At 34.7% G+C, this 23,881-nt stretch overlaps 1 protein-coding gene across 1 annotated transcript in view; it reads right to left on the bottom strand.

Annotated features, from left to right (window-relative positions):
* Positions 1-697: 697 nt before the first annotated feature.
* Positions 698-23,881, bottom strand: part of LOC128641936 (CD276 antigen) — a 32,239-nt gene continuing 9,055 nt past the window's right edge. The window contains exons 2-3 of the mRNA XM_053694530.1: positions 12,308-12,640; positions 698-2,193 (exon numbers count right to left, since the gene is read on the bottom strand). Of these exons, the coding sequence (XP_053550505.1) occupies positions 2,024-2,193; positions 12,308-12,640 (503 nt within the window). The 3' untranslated portion in view covers positions 698-2,023. The remainder of the gene's footprint in view (positions 2,194-12,307; positions 12,641-23,881) is intronic.

Genomic DNA, 23,881 nt, shown 5'->3' with positions numbered 1-23,881 from the left:
AAGTAATACATATCAGTAGAGTGAAATAAAGTTATACATATCAGTAGAGTGAAATAAAGTGATACATATTAGTAGAGTGAAATAAAGTGATACATATCAGTAGAGTGAAATAAGGTGATACATATCAGTAGAGTGAAATAAAGTAATACATATCAGTAGAGTGAAATAAAGTTATACATATCAGTAGAGTGAAATAAAGTGATACATATCAGTAGAGTGAAATAAAGTGATACATATTAGTAGAGTGAAATAAAGTGATACATATCAGTAGAGTGAAATAAGGTGATACATATCAGTAGAGTGAAATAAAGTGATACATATTAGTAGAGTGAAATAAAGTAATATATATCAGTAGAGTGAAATAAGGTGATACATATTAGTAGAGTGAAATAAAGTGATACATATCAGTAGAGTGAAATAAAGTTATACATATCAGTAGAGTGAAATAAGGTGATACATATTAGTAGAGTGAAATAAAGTGATACATATCAGTAGAGTGAAATAAAGTGATACATATCAGTAGAGTGAAATAAAGTGATACATATCAGTAGAGTGAAATAAAGTGATACATATTAGTAGAGTGAAATAAAGTAATATATATCAGTAGAGTGAAATAAAGTTATACATATCAGTAGAGTGAAATAAAGTGATACATATTAGTAGAGTGAAATAAAGTTATACATATCAGTAGAGTGAAATAAAGTGATACATATTAGTAGAGTGAAATAAAGTGATACATATCAGTAGAGTGAAATAAATTGATACATATCAGTAGAGTGAAATAAAGTGATACATATTAGTAGAGTGAAATAAAGTGATACATATCAGTAGAGTGAAATAAAGTTATACATATCAGTAGAGTGAAATAAAGTGATACATATTAGTAGAGTGAAATAAAGTGATACATATCAGTAGAGTGAAATAAAGTGATACATATCAGTAGAGTGAAATAAGGTGATACATATTAGTAGAGTGAAATAAAGTGATACATATCAGTAGAGTGAAATAAAGTGATACATATCAGTAGAGTGAAATAAGGTGATACATATCAGTAGAGTGAAATAAAGTTATACCTATTAGTAGAGTGAAATAAATTGATACATATCAGTAGAGTGAAATAAAGTGATACATATCAGTAGAGTGAAATAAAGTGATACATATCAGTAGAGTGAAATAAAGTGATACATATCAGTAGAGTGAAATAAAGTGATACATATCAGTAGAGTGAAATAAAGTGATACATATCAGTGGAGTGAAATAATGTTATACCTATTAGTAGAGTGAAATAAAGTGATACATATCACTGGAGTGAAATAAGGTGATACATATCAGTAAAGTGAAATAAAGTTATACATATTAGTAGAGTGAAATAAAGTAATATATATCAGTAGAGTGAAATAAAGTGATACATATCAGTAGAGTGAAATAAAGTGATACATATTAGTAGAGTGAAATAAATTGATACATATCAGTAGAGTGAAATAAAGTGATGCATATCAGTAGAGTGAAATAAAGTGATACATATAAGTAGAGTGAAATAAAGTGATACATATCAGTGGAGTGAAATAAAGTGATACATATTAGTAGAGTGAAATAAAGTGATACGTATTAGTAGAGTGAAATAAAGTGATACATATCAGTAGAGTGAAATAAAGTGATACATATCAGTAGAGTGAAATAAAGTGATACATTTAAGGACAGGGAGGTATATGAATAAATATGTGACATTGAAGTCAAAATCAAACTTTTTGGATTCACAGAGCATTCCCTGCCATCCTTTGTTAAACCTTAGCACCTTTCCATTAGAGCATACAGTGCTTGACATATGCCCCTACCTCTGTATACCAAGAGAAATAAGTACAATTAGATTATAAAATGATGCTGATTTTTTTTTAAAATTGTTTGCTCTATCTGAATCATGAAAGTTTAATTTTGACTCCCATGGTCTTTCGATGCGTTGATGGGTTTTAATAAAATGCATTATATATTGAAATACTGATATATAGATATATATGAGAAAGTGCTAAGCAATAGGAATTTCAGGGTTATTCAATGGAAATTTCTTTGACTCGCTGACCAGCTCCTCCAATTTCCCAGATAATGTGAGGAACCAATCCAGAACTTTGTTCAGTTTCTTGTTCAGTTCCTCGCTGGTCACTGGGTGCAGATCGTCCTTTTTAGGTTTATTGGGATCTACAAAATATCAGAAACACAAACACAACACTTATTAATGTGACATATAGATTATCATATAATATATGTGTGTGTATCCTATTATATACCCTTCTACCCTTACAGGATATACAAAGGCTTTTTTGTAGCTAAAACAAAACTTACTGTAATTTAGGCTGAAACAAGATCTTGAAACAAATTAGTATAGATCAATGGCACCACGCTTATAAAAAATTAAAAGGAACTTTGTTTAATGAAATACAGAAGTAAATCTTTCAAATATAGGACAGCTGTAAGGTGCTGTGTATTAATTAAACTTGAATTTCAAATCAGTATAGTACTGAAAGGGCAGAATATACTTATTAGCACACTTAGCTTATTGTATGTAGTAGTGAGTTTTCTGGTGTATTTAAAACTTTATTAACACATGAAAAAAATAAAAAAAAATATGTGTACATCTCAGAATAAACAAAAAGTAACAGCACTACTTCTATATAATCAGAGTAAATGTAACCTTATATCTCAGGGGTGCACGAGTAAGGTATCGCCTACATACCCAAAAACTCATAAAATAAAAAATACTCAGCACACCCTCAGTGTGCAGAGTATGTTTTATTATATATGTGTGCAACTGTACTATATATAGCTATATTAATAGTATGAATAGTTTTAAGGCTTCTCTGATTTCATAACCCCTTAGTGATCTGACCATTTGTCAATTGTCTTACCCTTAAAGGGACACTGAACCCATATTTTTCTTTCATGAGTCAGATAGAGCATGACATTTTAAGCAACTTTCTAATTTACTCCTATTATTAAATTTTCTTCGTTCTCTTGTTATCTTTATTTTAAAAGCAGGAAAGTAAATCTTAGCAGCCAGCCCATTTTAGGTTCAGCACCATGGATAGTGCTTGCTTATTGGAGGCTTACATTTACCCACCAATAAGAAAGCATAACCCAGGTTCTCAACCAAAAATGGGCCTGCTCCTATGCACCACATTCCTGATTTTTAAATAAAGATAGCAAGAGAACGAAAGAAAAATTGATAATAGGAGTAAATTAGAAAGTTGCTTAAAATTACATGCTCTATCTGAATCATGGAATAACAAAATGGGTTTAGTGTCCCTTTAAGGACCAGGGCTATTTTTACATTTTTGCGGTGTTTGTGTTTAGCTGTAATTTTCCTCTTACTCAATTACTGTACCCACACATATTATAGACCGTTTGTCTCGCCATTAAATGGACTTTCTAAAGATACCATTATTTTCATCATATCTTATCATTTACTATAAAGAAAATTATAAAATATAATGAAAACATGGAAACCCCCCCCCCCACTTTTTCTAACTTTGACCCCCAAATTCTGTTACACATCTGCAACCACTAAAAACACCCATGCTAAATAGTTTCTAAATGTTGTCCTGAGTTTAGAAATATCCAATGTTTACATGTTCTTTGCTTTTTTTGCAAGTTAAAGAGCAATAAATACAAGAAGCACTTTGCTATTTCCATTTTTTTTTCTCAAAATTAGCGCTAGTTACATTGGAACACTGACATCTGTAAGGAATCCCTGAATATCCCTTGACATGTATATATTTTTTTTTTAGAAGACATCCCAAAGTATTGATCTAGGCCCATTTTGGTATATTTCATGCCACCATTTCACCGCCAAATGCGATCAAATAAAAAAAATTGTTCACTTTTTCACGAACTTTAGGTTTCTCACTGAAATTATTTACAAACAGCTTGTGCAATTATCACACAAATGGTTGTAAATGCTTCTCTGGGATCCCCTTTGTTCAGAAATAGCAGAAATGTATGTCTTTGGCATTACTTTTTGGTAATTAGAAGGCCGCTAAATGCCGCTGCGCACCACACTTGTATTATGCCCAGCAGTGAAGGGGTTAATTAGGTAGCTTGTAGGGTTAATTTTAACCCAAAGTTTTGATCAAGGCACATTTTGGTATATTTTATGTCACCGTTTGACTGCCAAATGTGATCAAATAAAAAAAAATTGTTCACTTTTTCACTAACTTTAGGTTTCTCACTGAAATTATTTACAAACAGATTGTGCAATTATGGCACAAATGGTTGTAAATGCTTCTCTGGGATCGCTGGCCGATGCAGAGAGGGCCACAGAGTGGCTCTCTCTGCATCAGATGCTTAAAAAAGGTTATTGCAGGATGCAGGATCACGATCGCTTCCAGGGCTTGAAAACCCTGAGAACATACAAGGTACGTCCTTGGTCATTAAGTGACAGTTTTTGTAGGACGTACCCTGTACGTCCTTGGTCGTTAAGGGGTTAATATATAAGAAGGGCATAAAATTACAAATATAAAGAAATGGAGAATAAGGGGTCGATTTATGAAGCTGCGGTGGATAGGAGCGTACTTATGCTCCCCTGTCCACTGCAGCTTGCCTCTGGGGTAACGCCGTCCCCTGCCGGCGCACAGCCAATCACACGCAGACAGGAGCTGGACGAGACCGGGGAGACCAATCACACGCAGACAGTGGCTGGACGAGACCGGGGAGATTGAAATTCGTGACCTAAGAGGTGGCGAGAGGTTAGGGAAGCAACGGTCTGATGACCGCTGCTTGTTAAATATGGACTGTTGGTTCTCTTGTGAGAACCTGCAGTCGTAGGGGGGCAAAGGCTGGTGAAGCCTTTAATAAAGTGACCCCTTAAAGGGACATTTAACTCCCATTTTTTATGTCATGAATCAGATAGAGCATGACATTTTAAACAACTTTCCAATTTAATTCTGTTATCTAATTTACTTAGTTCTCTTGGTATCCTTTTCTGAAAATATGTCATGTATTGCTGGAATATCTATATGTATTTTATAGAATATCTATATGTATTTTATAGAATATCTATATGTATTTTATAGAATATCTATATGTATTTTATGGAATATCTATATGTATTTTATAGAATATCTATATGTATTTTATAGAATATCTATATGTATTTTTTTTATAGAATATCTATATGTATTTTATGGAATATCTATAAGTATTTTATGGAATATCTATATGTATTTTATGGAATATCTATATGTATTTTATAGAATATCTATATGTATTTTATAGAATATCTATATGTATTTTTTTTATAGAATATCTATATGTATTTTATGGAATATCTATAAGTATTTTATGGAATATCTATATGTATTTTATGGAATATCTATATGTATTTTATGGAATATCTACATGTATTTTATGTACTATCTATATGTATTTTATGTAATATCTATATGTATTTTATGTAATATCTATATGTACTTTATGTACTATCTATATGTACTTTATGGAATATCTATATGTATTTTATGGAATATCTATATGTATTTTATGGAGCATCTATATGTATTTTATGGAATATCTATATGTATTTTATGGAATATCTATATGTACTTTATGTAATATCTATATGTATTTTATGTAATATCTATATGTATTTTATGTAATATCTATATGTACTTTATGGAATATCTATATGTATTTTATGGAATATCTATATGTATTTTATGGAATAGCTATATGTACTTTATGGAATATCTATATGTATTTTATGGAATACCTATATGTATTTTATGGAATATCTATATGTACTTTATGGAATATCTATATGTATTTTATGGGATATCTATATGTATTTTATGTAATATCTATATGTATTTTATGTAATATCTATATCTATTTTATGTAATATCTATATGTATTTTATAGAATATCTATATGTATTTTATAGAATATCTATATGTACTTTATGGAGCATCTATATGTATTTTATAGAATATCTATATGTATTTTATGGAATATCTATATGTATTTTATGTAATATCTAAATGTATTTTATGGAATATCTATATCTATTTTATGTAATATCTATATGTATTTTATGTAATATCTATATGTATTTTATAGAATATCTATATGTATTTTATGTAATATCTATATGTATTTTATGTAATATCTATATGTATTTTATGTAATATCTATATGTATTTTATAGAATATCTATATGTATTTTATGTAATATCTGTATGTATTTTATAGAATATCTATATGTATTTTATGTAATATCTATATGTATTTTATGGAATATCTATATGTATTTTATGTAATATCTATATGTATTTTATAGAATATCTATATGTATTTTATGTAATATCTATATGTATTTTATGTAATATCTATATGTATTTTATGTACTATCTATATGTATTTTATGTAATATCTATATTTTATTTTATGTACTATCTATATGTATTTTATGTAATATCTATATGTATTTTATGTAATATCTATATGTATTTTATGGAATATCTATATGTATTTGATAGAATATCTATATGTATGTTATGTAATATCTATATGTATTTTATGTAATATCTATATGTATTTTATGTAATATCTATATGTATTTTATGGAATATCTATATGTATTTTATGTAATATCTATATGTATTTTAGGTACTATCTATATGTATTTTATGTAATATCTATATGTATTTTATGTACTATCTATATGTATTTTATGTAATATCTATGGCCTAGATTTGGAGTTTGGCGTTAGCCGTGAAAACCAGCGTTAGAGGCTCCTAACGCTGGTTTTAGGCTACCACCGGTATTTGGAGTCAGTGATTAAAGGGTCTAACGCTCACTTTTCAGCCGCGACTTTTCCATACCGCAGATCCCCTTACGTCAATTGCGTATCCTATCTTTTCAATGGGATCTTCCTAACGCCGGTATTTAGAGTCGTTTCTGAAGTGAGCGTTAGAGCTCTAACGACAAAACTCCAGCCGCAGGAAAAAAGCAGGAGTTAAGAGCTTTCTGGGCTAACGCCGGTTCATAAAGCTCTTAACTACTGTACCCTAAAGTACACTAACACCCATAAACTACCTATGTACCCCTAAACTGAGGTCCCCCCACATCGCCGCAACTCTATTAAATTTTTTTAACCCCTAATCTGCCGACCGCCACCTACGTTATACTTATGTACCCCTAATCTGCTGCCCCTAACACCGCCGACCCCTGTATTATATTTATTAACCCCTAACCTGCCCCCCTCAACGTCGCCGCCTGCTACTTACAATAATTAACCCCTAATCTGCCGACCGCAAAGCGCCGCCACCTACGTTATCCTTATGTACCCCTAATCTGCTGCCCCTAACACCGCCGACCCCTATATTATATTTATTAACCCCTAATCTGCCCCCCTCAACGTCGCCGACACCTGCCTACACTTATTAACTCCTAATCTGCCGAGCGGACCTGAGCGCTACTATAATAAAGTTATTAACCCCTAATCCGCCTCACTAACCCTATCATAAATAGTATTAACCCCTAATCTGCCCTCCCTAACATCGCCGACACCTAACTTCAATTATTAACCCCTAATCTGCCGACCGGAGCTCACCGCTATTCTAATAAATGTATTAACCCCTAAAGCTAAGTCTAACCCTAACACTAACACCCCCCTAAGTTAAATATAAATTAAATCTAACGAAATTAATTAACTCTTATTAAATAAATTATTCCTATTTAAAGCTAAATACTTACCTGTAAAAAAAATCCAATCAGCCAATCAGATTGAGCTCGCATTCTATTGGCTGATCGGAACAGCCAATAGAATGCGAGCTCAATCTGATTGGCTGATTGGATCAGCCAATCGGATTGAACTTGATTCTGATTGGCTGATTCCATCAGCCAATCAGAATATTCCTACCTTAATTCCGATTGGCTGATAGAATCCTATCAGCCAATCGGAATTCGAGGGACGCCATCTTGGATGACGTCCCTTAAAGGAACCGTCATTCGTCGGGAGACGCCGGAAGAAGAGGATGGATCCGCGTCGGCTGCTTCAACATGGACCCGCTCCGCACCGGATGGAAGAAGATCGAGGATGCCGCTTGGATGAAGATGTTTGCCGGTCCGGATGTCCTCTTCTTGCCGGATAGGAGGAAGACTTTGGACCCTCTTCTGGACTTCTTCAGTGGATGTCTAGCCCCCGCTTGGGTTGGATGAAGATATCGGAGCCAGGACCGATCGGTGATACCCGGTGAGGTGAAGACAAGGTAGGAAGATCTTCAGGGGCTTAGTGTTAGGTTTATTTAAGGGGGGTTTGGGTTAGATTAGGGGTATGTGGGTGGTGGGTTGTAATGTTGGGGGGGGGTATTGTATGTTTTTTTTTTCAGGCAAAAGAGCTGATTTTCTTGGGGCATGCCCCGCAAAGGGCCCTGTTCAGGGCTGGTAAGGTAAAAGAGCTTTTAAATTTATTAATTTAGAATAGGGTAGGGCATTTTTTTATTTTGGGGGTCTTTGTTATTTTATTAGGGGGCTTAGAGTAGGTGTAATTAGTTTAAAATTGTTGTAATATTTTTCTTATGTTTGTAAATATTTTTTTATTTTTTGTAACTTAGTTCTTTTTTATTTTTTGTACTTTAGTTAGTTTATGTAATTGTAGTTATTTGTAGAAATTGTATTTAATTTATTTATTGATAGTGTAGTGTTAGGTTTTATTGTAGGTAATTGTAGGTATTTTATTTAATTAATTTATTGATAGGGTAGTGTTAGGTTTTATTGTAGGTAATTGTAGGTATTTTATTTAATTAATTTATTGATAGGGTAGTGTTAGGTTTTATTGTAGGTAATTGTAGGTATTTTATTTAATTAATTTATTGATAGGGTAGTGTTAGGTTTAATTGTAACTTAGGTTAGGACTTATTTTACAGGTAATTTTGTTATTATTTTAACTAGGTAACTATTAAATAGTTCTTAACTATTTAATAGCTATTGTACCTGGTTAAAATAAATACAAAGTTACCTGTAAAATAAATATTAATCCTAAAATAGCTACAATGTAATTATAATTTATATTGTAGCTATATTAGGATTTTTTTTACAGGTAAGTATTTAGCTTTAAATAGGAATAATTTATTTAATAAGAGTTAATTAATTTCGTTAGATTTAATTTATATTTAACTTAGGGGGGTGTTAGTGTTAGGGTTAGACTTAGCTTTAGGGGTTAATACATTTATTAGAATAGCGGTGAGCTCCGGTCGGCAGATTAGGGGTTAATAATTGAAGTTAGGTGTCGGCGATGTTAGGGAGGGCAGATTAGGGGTTAATACTATTTATGATAGGGTTAGTGAGGCGGATTAGGGGTTAATAACTTTATTATAGTAGCGCTCAGGTCCGCTCGGCAGATTAGGGGTTAATAAGTGCAGGCAGGTGTCGGCGACATTGAGGGGGGCAGATTAGGGGTTAATAAATATAATATAGGGGTCGGCGGTGTTAGGGGCAGCAGATTAGGGGTACATAAGGATAACGTAGGTGGCGGCGCTTTGCGGTCGGCAGATTAGGGGTTAATTATTGTAAGTAGCTGGCGGCGACGTTGTGGGGGGCAGGTTAGGGGTTAATAAATATAATATAGGGGTCGGCAGTGTTAGGGGCAGCAGATTAGGGGTACATAGGGATAATGTAAGTTGCGGCGGTTTACGGAGCGGAAGATTAGGGGTTAATAATATAATGCAGGGGTCAGCGATAGCGGGGGCGGCAGATTACGGGTTAATAAGTGTAAGGTTAGGGGTGTTTAGACTCGGGGTACATGTTAGAGTGTTAGGTGCAGACGTAGGAAGTGTTTCCCCATAGGAAACAATGGGGCTGCGTTAGGAGCTGAACGCTGCTTTTTTGCAGGTGTTAGGTTTTTTTTCAGCTCAAACAGCCCCATTGTTTTCTATGGGGGAATCGTGCACGAGCACGTTTTTGAGGCTGGCCGCGTCCGTAAGCAACTCTGGTATCGAGAGTTGAAGTTGCGTTAAATATGCTCTACGCTCCTTTTTTGGAGCCTAACGCAGCCTTTTTTGGGACTCTCGATACCAGAGTTAATTTTATGGTGCGGCCAGAAAAAAGCCCGCGTAGCGTTAACATCCCATCTACCGCCAAACTCCAAATCTAGGCCTATATGTATTTTATGTACTATCTATATGTATTTTATGTAATATCTATATGTATTTTATGTAATATCTATATATTTTATGTAATATCTATATGTATTTTATAGAATATCTATATGTATTTTATGTAATATCTATATGTATTTTATGTAATATCTATATGTATTTTATGTAATATCTATATGTATTTTATAGAATATCTATATGTATTTTATGGAATATCTATATGTATTTTTTGTAATATCTATATGTATTTTATAGAATATCTATATGAATTTTATGTAATATCTATATGTATTTTATGGAATATCTATATGAATTTTTTGTAATATCTATATGTATTTTATGTACTATCTATATGTATTTTATGTACTATCTATATGTATTTTATGGAATATCTATATGTATTTTATGTACTATCTATATGTATATTATGGAATATCTATATGTATTTTATGTACTATCTATATGTATTTTATGGAATATCTATATGTATTTTATGGAATATCTATATATTTTATGTAATATCTATATGTATTTTATAGAATATCTATATGTATTTTAGGTAATATCTATATGTATTTTATGTAATATCTATATGTATTTTATAGAATATCTATATGTATTTTATGTAATATCTATATGTATTTTATGTAATATCTATATGTATTTTATGTAATATCTATATTTATTTTATAGAATATCTATATGTATTTTATGTAATATCTATATGTATTTTATAGAATATCTATATGTATTTTATGTAATATCTATATGTATTTTATGGAATATCTATATGTATTTTATAGAATATCTATAGGTATTTTATGGAATATCTATATGTATTTTATGGAATATCTATATGTATTTTATGGAATATCTACATGTATTTTATAGAATATCTACATGTATTTTATAGAATATCTATATGTATTTTATGGAATATCTACATGTATTTTATGGAATATCTATAGGTATTTTATGGAATATCTATATGTATTTTATGGAATATCTATATGTATTTTATGGAATATCTACATGTATTTTATAAAGGCCGCTGCTCCATAACCCTGTCCGCCTACTCTGATGAGGCGGACAGAGATCGCCACAATTCAACCCGATCAAGTACGATTGGGTTGATTGACACCTTCCTGCTGGCGGCACATTGGCCGTGAGTCTGCAGGGGGCGGCGTTGCACCAGCACTTCACAAGAGCTGCTGGTGCAATGCTGAATACGGACAGTGTATTGCTCTCCGCATTCCGCACTGTCATGAGGCAGTTGTGAGCGTCTCTGGCTATGTGTGATGTCACACAGACAATCCTAAGGTCTCATTCAAACACAAGCTGTGTGCAGGGTTGCTGAACAAAGTGTGGCACAAACAATGTAACATTGCCCCCATTTACTTATATGATGCATACAAAGGGATATCCTAAAACACAGTTAAAAGAGCTGGACAAACCCCAGAGCCAACTATAATAAAAACCTGACCTGTTGGGGGTATTTGAGGTATAAGCCATGTTCTTGCACACTTGCAATGTGCTTTCATTATTTGATTTGCCTTGTTTTCCTCCAATTGTTTCTTTGTTTTTTTACTGCCCTAGAAATGATGGAATGCAACATTCTACACAGTGATTGCTGGATCACTGCAGGAGCTCATGCATTTCTGCCAATAGAATCCAGCATTTCTGGGGCAGTGGAAAAAAACACAGGGAAATAAGGCAAATCAAAAAATGAAAGTGCAATGCAAAGTTTGTTATTTTAAATACCCACTGGTGAATGTTCTTTTTCTTTATTTTTTAGAAAAAACAAGCTTTGCAATTTATTTTCATTATTTCATTTGCACTATTTTCCTCCAATTGTTCCTGTGGTTTTTTTCACCAGTGCCCTAGAAATGATGGAATGCAACATTCTACACAGTGACTGCTGGGCCACTAGATGCCTAGATTTTTGGGCTGGCTCCTAGATTTTGAACATGTTTGTCAAGCACTGCCTAATGGGACCTCACACAAAAAAGCCACTGAATCAAATACTACAGAATAAAAGAAGTAGATAGAAAGATGTATAAATATAGGGGCCTATTTATTAATGTGCAAGCGGACATGATTCGATATTGCGGATCATGTCCACTGCACATCAATACGGAGCACACAGCGTTGCATATTCTTACCATAAACAGTCAGCTGGGTTTGTTTTCTTTGGAATTCTGGGCTATAAACAACTGTACACGTATAACTTCCTTCGTCTGCGGCACTAACATTTTTAAGAACCAGAGTAGCATTTCCTTCTCTGACATTCTGTTCATTGAACACCACTCTTGCTTGGGAGTTTTTCCTCCTATTGTCGAATGTGAGAATACCTTGGTCACCAAATTTCCAAAAAAGTGCAAGATAATTCAGATTCAGAGGAGATTGATCCACAGTGAAGGTACAAGGAAGGCTGACATCAGATCCCAATTCTGCGCTAAGGAATGGCGGAACTCTGACATCCAGGAGAACTCCCACTGGAAAAGAAACAGCAAACTTATGTATTGTCCAATAGTGCCCTGTACATATATTTGTATTAATGTTAATGGTTTGTCTACTTATATCCCTAATTTATTTTATCAAACTAAAAATTGTTCTTATAATAAGCAAAAGTCCAAAATAAGATAACAATAGAATACATCCTCATCTGACAGCATAACTTGTAGAATGCATTTATCCTATTTATTGTAGCTCAGAAGTGTGCATGAAATTTACCAACATAGGAGTTGATCACAATCCTTAAGAAAAAAACCTTATCTAAAGGTTTTAAACAGGAAAAACACTATTAAAGTCTATGGGGATTTTTATAGATAAAACACTTTTCCACAGTATTGTGATCACCCCATAATTTAAACAAACCTATGCTTTTCATTACAGATACTGGGGCCTATTTATCAAAGCTCTTATGGACCTGATCCGACAGTGCGGATCAGGTCCGCAAGACCTCGCTGAATGCGGAGAGCAGTACGCTCTCCGCATTTAACATTGCACCAGCAACTCACAAGAGCTGCTGGTGCAACGCCGCCCCCTGCAGACTCGCGGCCAATCGGCCGCCAGCAGGGAGGTGTCAATCAACCCAATCGTATTCAGACGGACAGGGTTATGGAGCAGAGGACTTTAGACCGCTGCTTCATAACTGCTGTTTCTGGCGAGTCTGAAGACTCGCCATAAACACGGGCCCACAAGCTCCATTCGGAGCTTGATAAATGGACCCCTCTGTATTATCAGAGATACTGCTCACAAAAGCACATTATCTAACATGCAACAGTTTGTATCCAAATAGACTGTTACTATTTTGCAATTTCGGGGGCCTAATTCTAAAAAGTTCCTTAGGTCAAACACGGTATTCAATACCGACATTTGCAAACTGTATTCTTACCTGATAAATTCCTTTCTTTCATGGTGGTAAGAGTCTATGAGCAATAACTTCTGGGATTAAACTCCAGTCCACCAAGTGGCAGGCAAAACTCCCAACACAAGGAATTTTTAATCTCATCCACTCCCCTGTACCTCCCAGTCTAATATATAGCCAAGCAAAGGAGAAAACAGCAAAGCAGTAAATGACAAAGCAGGGAGAATAAGGGGCAAGAAAGCAATAACGGTCTGGCAGCACATAGTAGTAAAATTTAAAGCTTTATTTTGCAATACTTCAGGCACACAGGTACATCATAGACTGAACGTCTGACGCGTTTCACGCCCCCTAGTGGCGTTTCATCAGAGACAACAGGTGTTCTAACCACAGCCTTCTTATAGGCAGGCCGTGGATAGGTACATATTTTAACCCTTCAATGTCACAATCATTACAAAAATTAAACATTAAAAGGATGCTTAATCATAAAATATTCTACAGTTTACACTGTCTTAAGCTCTCATGTTGCACTTATCAAGGAAGGAATCTATATTTATAAAATGTTTACTCTATATGATTGTTACATAAATTGATGAATATATATGCCTATTACAGCTGGCTAAGCAAACATAAAGATGTAATAAAATTGATATTTCTTTAGACGGTTAAGTCATGTCATCATTGTTGCATTATCACTGATGCATGTAAGACATACAAAGATATGTATATATGCATACACTTCAGACCCTCAGATACATATACTTGTCAAAAATTTTTTTTTAAAAAACAATATGTGTATATATATAGAACCAGACACTTTACTGTCTGCTAGATCTTATTTTAACTTAATAGTTAACACAATTTCAACTATAAAGATATTAGTACGATTCAGTATTAATAGATTTCATCTATTTCTGTATGTATCTTTAAGAGATATACAAAGTAACTAATATCCCATTCCAGGTTAAGACCATTAGGAATTCTAGTCTTTAACTGATAAATCCAGTATAGCTCTTTTTTATCCAAAATCTTATACTTATTGCCCCCTCTTAAAGGGGCCTTTGCTATATCAATAATTTTTACCTTGAACTTACTTTCATTCAATGTGAGGGTCAGGGAACATGTCAATGATGTGAAGAATTACTGCAAGGATTCTACAGTAGCCAGGCATTTTAATCTTATACATTTTACCAATAAAAGTAAGTTCAAGGTAAAAATTATTAACATAGCAAAGGCCCCTTTAAAAGGGGGCAATAAGTATAAGATTTTGGATAAAAAAGAGCTATACTGGATTTATCAGTTAAAGACTAGAATTCCTAATGGTCTTAACCTGGAATGGGATATTAGTTACTTTGTATAACTCTTAAAGATACATACAGAAATAGATTAAATCTATTAATACTGAATCGTACTAATATTATCTGAATAGTTGAAATTTTGTTAACTATTAAGTTAAAATAAGATCTAGCAGGCAGTAAAGTGTCTGGTTCTATATATATACACATATTGTTTTTCAAAAAAACAAAAAAATTTTTTTTTGACAAGTATATGTATCTGAGGGTCTAAAGTGTATGCATATATACATATCTTTGTATGTCTTACATGCATCAGTGGTAATGCAACAATGATGACATGACTTAACCGTCTAAAGAAATATAAATTGTATTACATCTTTATGTTTGCTTAGCCAGCTGTAATAGGCATATTCATAAATCTATGTAACAATCATATAGGTAAACATTTTATAAATATAGATTCCTTCCTTGATAAGTGCAACATGAGAGCTTAAGACAGTGTAAACTGTAGCATATTTTATGATTAAGCATCCTTTTAATGTTTAATTTTTGTAATGATTGTGACATTGAAGGGTTAAAATATGTACCTATCCACGGCCTGCCTATAAGAAGGCTGTGGTTAGAACACCTGTTGTCTCTGATGAAACTCCACTAGGGGGCGTGAAACGCGTCAGACGTTCAGTCTATGATGTACCTGTGTGCCTGAAGTATTGCAAAATAAAGCTTTAAATTTTACTACTATGTGCTGCCAGACCTTTATTGCTTTCTTGGATACTGTTGGCAAGTGATCCGCTGCCTTTCGGGCATTGCACCCTATCACCGCAAGCATCAGTGTGCAAAGCTGAATACGGAAGCGTCTGTGACGTCATCCATAGGAGCCTGCATCCGGAGAACGGCGTGTGACTTGGTGAGAATAAGGGGCAAGCCTGAATTGTTGTCAACAAACAATTAAGATTAAAAAACAATGCGTGGGTCTTGTGGACTCTCCCCACCATGAAAGAAAGGAATTTATCAGGTAACCATACATTTTGTTTTCTTTCATATGCTGAGAGAGTGCACAAGTCATAACTGGGATCTAATACCTAAGCTGTGGAGTCCAGGATAACAAGAAGGTGAGGGACAAAAAAAAGGGAAGGCAGTCACATCATTGACTAGACACAATGGCATGGAGAAATTACCTGCCAAATGCATCTTCTGAAGCAAAAACATCAAAATGCTACAATTTTGTGAATGTATAAAGAGAAGACCAAGTTGCAACTTTGCTAATTTCATCTAGAGAAGCCTAATTTTTGAATGCCCAAGAAGCAAGAAATAGAAACAGACATAGCAGAGTGAGCACTGACACTGGGAGGAGGAGTCTTCTCTGCCTCCAAGTAAGCTTTCTGAATTAACTGTTTCAACCAAGAGGTCAAAGTAAATGCAATAGCCTTGTGACCTTTGCAGTGTCCTGAATGATGAACAAATAAAATGGAAAATAGCATAAATTCCTTAGTAGCTTGAACATAAAACTTCAAAGCCATGACTACATCCAAATTAAGTAAGAGAAGTTCATAGAATTATTTAGATTTGGGCATAAGGAAGGAACAACAATCTCCTGGTTAGTTCTGAGAAGAAACCGCCTTAGGCAAGAAATCACAGTGAATCCTAAGAACTGCCTTATCTTAGTGAAAAAGATAGGGATCCTCACAAGAAATTGCAGAAACAAAACCTTCCATGTCAACAATTGAATATCTAAACCATTCATACGCTCAAATGAAGAAACCTGCAAGACTCTAAAAAATAAATCGAGATTCCAAGGAGGAGACACCTGCTTCACAATCAGTCTGATTCTAATGAGAGCCTGAACAAACATTTGAATGGCATCCTAGCTAAGTTCCTAGGGTGAAGAACTGAAATGCTTAAATCTGTCCCTTTAAGGTACTGGCCAACAACCCCTTTATCTAAACCATCCTGCAGAAACTGAAGGACCTTAGGAATCCTAAGAGAATCACAGCGAAATCCCATAGAATCACATGGGATTCCATACCTTATGATAAACCTTTCTGGTCACCGGTTTCCTTGCTTGGATCAAGGTATTGATAACTGAACCAGAGAAACTACACTGACACAGAATTAAAAATGTAATCTCCAAACATTCCATTTTAGAGCTTTGTTATCTGGAAGGAAGAAGGAACCTTGAGACAGAAGATCTTTTTTTAATGGCACAGACCAAGGCAGAAAACTGGACATCTGAACCAGATCTGCATACCAGGTCCTTTGAGGCCAGGCTGGGGCAATCAGAAAGACTAATGCCATCTCCTGACAAATTTGTGCAACTATCATTGAAGCAGAACAAATGGAGGGAACAAGTAAATGAGCTGAAAATGCCAAGGGAAAACTGGAGCATCCATCAGTTCTGTCTGTGGATCTGGAGGTCTGGCACAGTACCTCTTTGTTATTCAATCAAAAGGTCATCATATCTATGTCTGGTAAACCCCACGTGCTCACAGTCTGATTAAACACTTCCTAATTTAGGGCCCATTCCCCTGGATATAAGGTCTGACAATTGAGAAAATCTGCTTCCCTATTCTTTATGCCTGAATTGTGAATGGCTGAAATAATGCAGTGATTCTGCTCCACCCAGAGCAGAATCCAAGGACATCTCCTTCATAGCGAAGGAACTTAGAAATCCTGCCTGATGATTTACATATACCACCACCGTGACGTTGTTCAACTGAAACCAAATGAAAGATCCTTGTTTGAGGGAGGGCCAACTCTGAAAGACTCTGAAATTCGCTCTGAGCTCCAGAATCTCGCCTCCTGTGGAGATCAAACTCCTTGTGACTTTCAAACTCACCAGACAGCTCCCCATCCTGACAGTCTGGCTTCCGTAGTGATCACTGTCCAGGATGGACAAAGAAAGGATGCCCCTTGGAAAATAGACTGGTGGTTTATCCACCAAGAAAAAGATTGTCTTGTCCTGTAGTCCAAGCCTATTGTCTGAGACAAATTAATATAATCCTAGTTCCACTGTTTGATCATGCTGAGTTGAAGAGGATGAAAAAGAAATCTTGCAAATGGAATGTCGTCCAAAGCTGCCACCATTAAAAACCTATTACTTCCATGCACTGTGCTACGGAAGGGAAAGACAAAATTTGCACATTTGCACAAGCTTTCCATAATTTTTAGCTGTAAGCCTCTGTAAAAGACAGACGCATGGAGACTGAGTCTCTGAAAACCCCCAGGAATGTGACTCTGGTCTAAGGAATCAAATAACTCTTTGAAAGATTGATCTTCCATCCAAAGAAACCGAAGGAGTGTGGTAGTCTGTAAAGTTGCCAGAGGTAAGGAAGGAGCTCAGACTAAAATATTGTCCATTTAGCAACCAAAATTTATTGAAGTCTTATCAAAGACAAGACGTGTAAAGAGGGGCTGTACCTTTACCAAATAGAAGAGCTACAAATTGGAAATGCTTGTAAAAAAAAAATAAAAAAAAAATCTGAGGAACTAAAAATGATGCCTGTGGATAGGGATGTGTAGAGAAGCATCCTTGAGATCAATGGTAATCATGAATTGGCCCGGTTCTACCAGAAGCAAAATGGTTAGAATCATCTTCATTTTGAAGGTCGAAACACTCAGGAATTTGAATTCCTGAAATGAAAAGATTGGAATAGAAACCTTGATTTCGTTCTGAAATTGGAACTATCACTTCCTTGTGCTCAAACTCTAGAACGCACTGAAAAAAGGCTTTTGCCTTTAACTGATCTTTGGGGACATGGTAAAAAAGGAACCTTCCCCAAGACGGACTGGAATGAAAACCCTTTTCTGTACCCCTGGGAAACTATATTTTGTACAAAATAATTCTGAACAGACGTGAACCAGGCCTTCTGAAACAGGTTAAATCTAGTCAAGGGCTACACCTTCATGCTGACTTAAAAGTGATAGTAGTTTTTTTTTTTAGACTGCTTGGACAAAATCTAAGAAACTCCAGGTCTCCAGGAAGACTTTGAAGAGTCCAACTTCTGATTTGCAGAAGCGGATGACTTTTGGTACCTAAATTTCCAAAATGAATGAACACATCCTACTAGCCTAGATCTGCCTTTGGAACACTTATCCTGTTGTAAGAAAGTGCCCTCGCCACCAGTTACTGCATCCTAACCTGGAACAATGAGGATCTTTCCTTGAAAGGGTAGAGAAAAAAAGTCAACTCTTCAAAACCTTATCTGCAGACCAGGACTTTTGCCACAAAGCTATTCTAGTTAGAACTGACAGGACTGCATTCTTAGCATTTATATGAATAAAATCTATGATATATTTGCAAATAAAAGAATTGGCCAATCAATTTGAGAAGGTCCTGAATCTCCTCATGGGAGACTTCTTCTGAAACCATTTCAGATAGGGCATCACACCAAAGTGTAATAGCACCCATCACATATACTGACTGCAGGCTTGAATTAAACCCCTCCTGCAGAAAAGCCTTTCTGTGGTAAGCTTCCTGGCCATGGGATATTTAAACAAAGTGCTATTCTCCAATGGAATGCTTGTTCTCTAAGCAAGAGTTTAGATTGCTCCAGCTATCTTGGCAATAGATTTCCAAACCCCGACTTTACCCGGCGACACATGGGAAAATGTTCATAAACATTGGGAATAGAATGAAGGGCATGTCTGGTCTACTCCATTCCTTAAAAATAATCTCTAAAATATAGCAACTGGAAACACCTTTGCAGGTTTAGACGAAGGTTTGAACAATAATTCCAGCTGTTTCACTGGCTGACTCTCAGAAAAAGCTGGCTCCTGTACCCATAACAGGACTTCCCATAATAAATAGTGTAGAGGCTCTACCTTACATATAAAGGAAGTTGGTTCTGCATCCTAATCAGATGTTGTTAGAGTCTCCTAATTGGGAAGCTTAATTACTTAGTAGGGCCACGAGTTTTTACATTATTGCACAATATTATATTTTTTTCTACAGGTTTTTTGCACATCATCTTTAAAGGGACATTTACATTTTATTTTATGATTCAGATAGAGAATACAATTTTGAACAATCTTCCAATTTACTTCTATTATTTAAATTGACTAATTTTTTAGATATCCTTTACTGAAGAAATAGCAATGCACATAGTTGAGCCAATCACACAAGGCATCTATGTGCAGTCACCAATCAGCAGCAATTGAGCCTATTTAGATATGTTTTTCAGCAAAGGATTTCAAGAGAATGAAGCATATTAGATAATAGAAGTAAGTTGGAAAGTTGTTTAAAAATGCATGCTCCTTCTAAATCATGAAAGAAAAAATATGGGTTTAATGTCCATTTAAGTATATCACCATTTAGACCACTATTTTTATTTTTTATACTTTTTTGGATTACATATTGGGACAACTTTTTTTCCCCCCTGGATACTATAATACGATTTCATTATAACTCCATAAGAAAAGGACACACTTTACAGATACACTTTACAGAGGAATTCGCCAATACCATTTTGGCTGTACCTGTCATATATATTTTTTTCTCTGAACACATATATCATTGGGATACTCACACATTTCTTAAAGGGACAGTCTAATCCAAAATTGTTATTGTTTAAAAAGATAGTTAATCTCTTTATTACCCATTCCCCAGTTTTGCATAACCATCCTTTTGCATACTTTTTACCTCTGTGATTACCTTGTATCTAAGCCTCTGCAGACTGCCCCCTTATCTCAGTGCTTTTGACAGGCATATAGTTTAGTCAATCAGTGCTGACTCCTAAATAACTCCACAGGTCTGAGCATAATGTTATCTATATGACACAGATGAACTAGTACTGTCTAACTGTGAAAAACTTTCAAAATGCTCTGAGCTAAGAGGCAGTTTTCAACGGTTTAGAAATCAGTTTGAGCCTACCTAGGTTTAGCTTTTTAAAAATACCACCAAGGGAACAAAGCAAATTTAAATGATAAAAGTAAATTGGAAAGTTGTTTAAAATTGCACTTTTTATCTGAATCATGAGAGTTTAATTTTCACTTTACTGTCCCTTTAATATTTGTTTTAGGTTTTTTAGAGAACTTATTTTGTGAGTTTGTGAGATTACATGTGCAGGTGCTGTATTAATTATATATCACAGTGTAATACAGCTTCTGTTTATTGTAACAACACAGGAAGTGTATATAGCATACAGACATACATTGAACAAGATAATTATTAGCTAATTCTTAAGGTTAGGTAATGCCAGATATATCCTGTAAGTAATATCTGTAAGTCTAGAGGTAGATTTATTGCTAACAGGACAATGGGGGGAAATTGAAATCTTAAAATACATTCATGAAGTATTGTTCACATATGACCTACATGAGCTAACTGTATAATCAGCAGTTAGCACATAGCTAAAGAGAGCAAAAGGACACATGTAGTCTTTGTAAAATTGAACTTACACATTAAGTTTTAGTATTAAACTGGATACAGAAGTGATACATATAAGGATACATAGTATAATATAATATTCTTACAGACAGATTCCTGGCCCTCAGAAAGGAGTTCCCCCATCAGAAGAAACCTCAGATTCATCTGACTCTGAACCTTTAAGACCTTCCAATGATCTTTTAGACCTTAGGGAAGAAGGCAGAGATCTTGGCCTCAGAATGTAGACGTTTGCGCTTACTGGAAGGCAAAACAAGTAGCTAATTTGAGAGATATGGTGGTGAAAACTGATTTCGGATCTTTAAAACAGGAGGAACTAAGATATTTTACTAAGAGAAATACAGTATGTTATCCATTTCTAAGCTGTTTTAGCTACAGTGCAGTTATTCATGCACAGGAGACTATAAGGCTCCTGCATTTAGTGAAATAGCAAAGAAATATTGCAGTTTTCTCTTAGTTTTGTAAGGTATTTAAAAGTGTTTTACAGTATTTGCTTTTTAGAAATCTGCATGTTCCTTACGGAATGAAAAAAAAGTCTCTTGTTAGTCTTGCATATGCACACTGCTCTCTACCAATAGTACTGTGTGAGCTGTATTTATAGGCTACTGAGAATGAGTAGGAGATACATATAGGCTAATGAGAATGAGTAGGAGATACATATAGGCTAATGAGAATGAGTAGGAGATACATATAGGCTAATGTGAATGAGTAGGAGATACATATAGGCTAATGAGAATGAGTAGGAGATACATATAGGCTAATGAGAATGAGTAGGAGATACATATAGGCTAATGAGAATGAGTAGGAGATATATATAGGCTAATGAGAATGAGTAGGAGATACATATAGGTTAATGAGAATGAGTAGGAGATACATATAGGCTAATGAGAATGAGTAGGAGATACATATAGGCTAATGAGAATGAGTAGGAGATACATATAGGCTACTGAGAATGAGTAGGAGATACATATAGGCTAATGAGAATGAGTAGGAGATAAATGTAGGCTAATGAGAATGAGTAGGAGATACATATAGGCTAATGTGAATGAGTAGGAGATACATATAGGCTAATGAGAATGAGTAGGAGATACATATAGGCTAATGAGAATGAGTAGGAGATACATATAGGCTACTGAGAATGAGTAGGAGATACATATAGGCTAATGTGAATGAGTAGGAGATACATATAGGCTAATGAGAATGAGTAGGAGATACATATAGGCTAATGAGAATGAGTAGGAGATACATATAGGCTACTGAGAATGAGTAGGAGATAAATATAGGCTACTGAGAATGAGTAGGAGATATATATAGGCTAACTAGAATGAGTAGGAAATACATATAGGCTAATGAGAATGAGTAGGAGATACATATAGGCTGCTGAAAATGAGTAGGAGATACATATAGGCTACTGAGAATGAGTAGGAGATACATATAGGCTAATGAGAATGAGTAGGAGATACATATAGGCTACTGAGAATGAGTAGGAGATACATATAGGCTACTGAGAATGAGTAGGAGATACATATAGGCTAATGAGAATGAGTAGGAGATACATATAGGCTACTGAGAATGAGTAGGAGATACATATAGGCTACTCAGAATGAGTAGGAGATACATATAGGCTAATGAGAATGAGTAGGAGATACATATAGGCTACTGAAAATGAGTAGGAGATACATATAGGCTTATGAGAATGAGTAGGAGATACATATAGGTTAATGAGAATGAGTAGGAGGTACATATAGGCTAATGAGAATGAGTAGGAGATACATATAGGTTAATGGGAATGAGTAGGAGATACATATAGGCTAATGAGAATGAGTAGGAGATACATATAGGCTAATGAGAATGAGAAGGAGATACATATAGGCTAATGAGAATGAGTAGTAGATACATATAGGCTAATGAGAATGAGTAGGAGATGCATATAGGCTAATGAGAATGAGTAGGAGATACATATAGGTTAATGAGAATGAGTAGGAGATACATATAGGCTAATGAGAATGAGTAGGAGATACATATAGGCTAAAGAGAATGAGTAGGAGATGCATATAGGCTAATGAGAATGAGTAGGAGATACATATAGGTTAATGAGAATGACTAGGATATACATATAGGCTAATGAGAATGAGTAGGAGATACATATAGGCTAATGAGAATGAGTAGGAGATACATATAGGCTAATGAGAATGAGTAGGAGATACATATAGGCTAATGAGAATGAGTAGGAGATACATATAGGTTAATGAGAATGAGTAGGAGATACATATAGGCTAATGAGAATGAGTAGGAGATACATATAGGTTAATGAGAATGAGTAGGAGGTACATATAGGCTAATGAGAATGAGTAGGAGATACATATAGGTTAATGAGAATGAGTAGGAGATACATATAGGCTAATGAGAATGAGTAGGAGATACATATAGGCTAATGAGAATGAGTAGGAGATACATATAGGCTAATGAGAATGAGTAGGAGATACATATAGGTTAATGAGAATGAGTAGGAGGTACATATAGGCTAATGAGAATGTGTAGGAGATACATATAGGTTAATGAGAATGAGTAGGAGATACATATAGGCTAATGAGAATGAGTAGGAGATACATATAGGCTAATGAGAATGAGTAGGAGATACATATAGGCTAATGAGAATGAGTAGGAGATACATATAGGTTAATGAGAATGA

This window comes from Bombina bombina, chromosome 11, assembly GCF_027579735.1.
Source record: "Bombina bombina isolate aBomBom1 chromosome 11, aBomBom1.pri, whole genome shotgun sequence".
Classification (NCBI taxonomy): domain Eukaryota; kingdom Metazoa; phylum Chordata; class Amphibia; order Anura; family Bombinatoridae; genus Bombina; species Bombina bombina.
The sequence above is the reverse complement of the archived record's forward strand: the minus strand, read 5'-3'. Positions and strand labels throughout refer to the sequence as shown.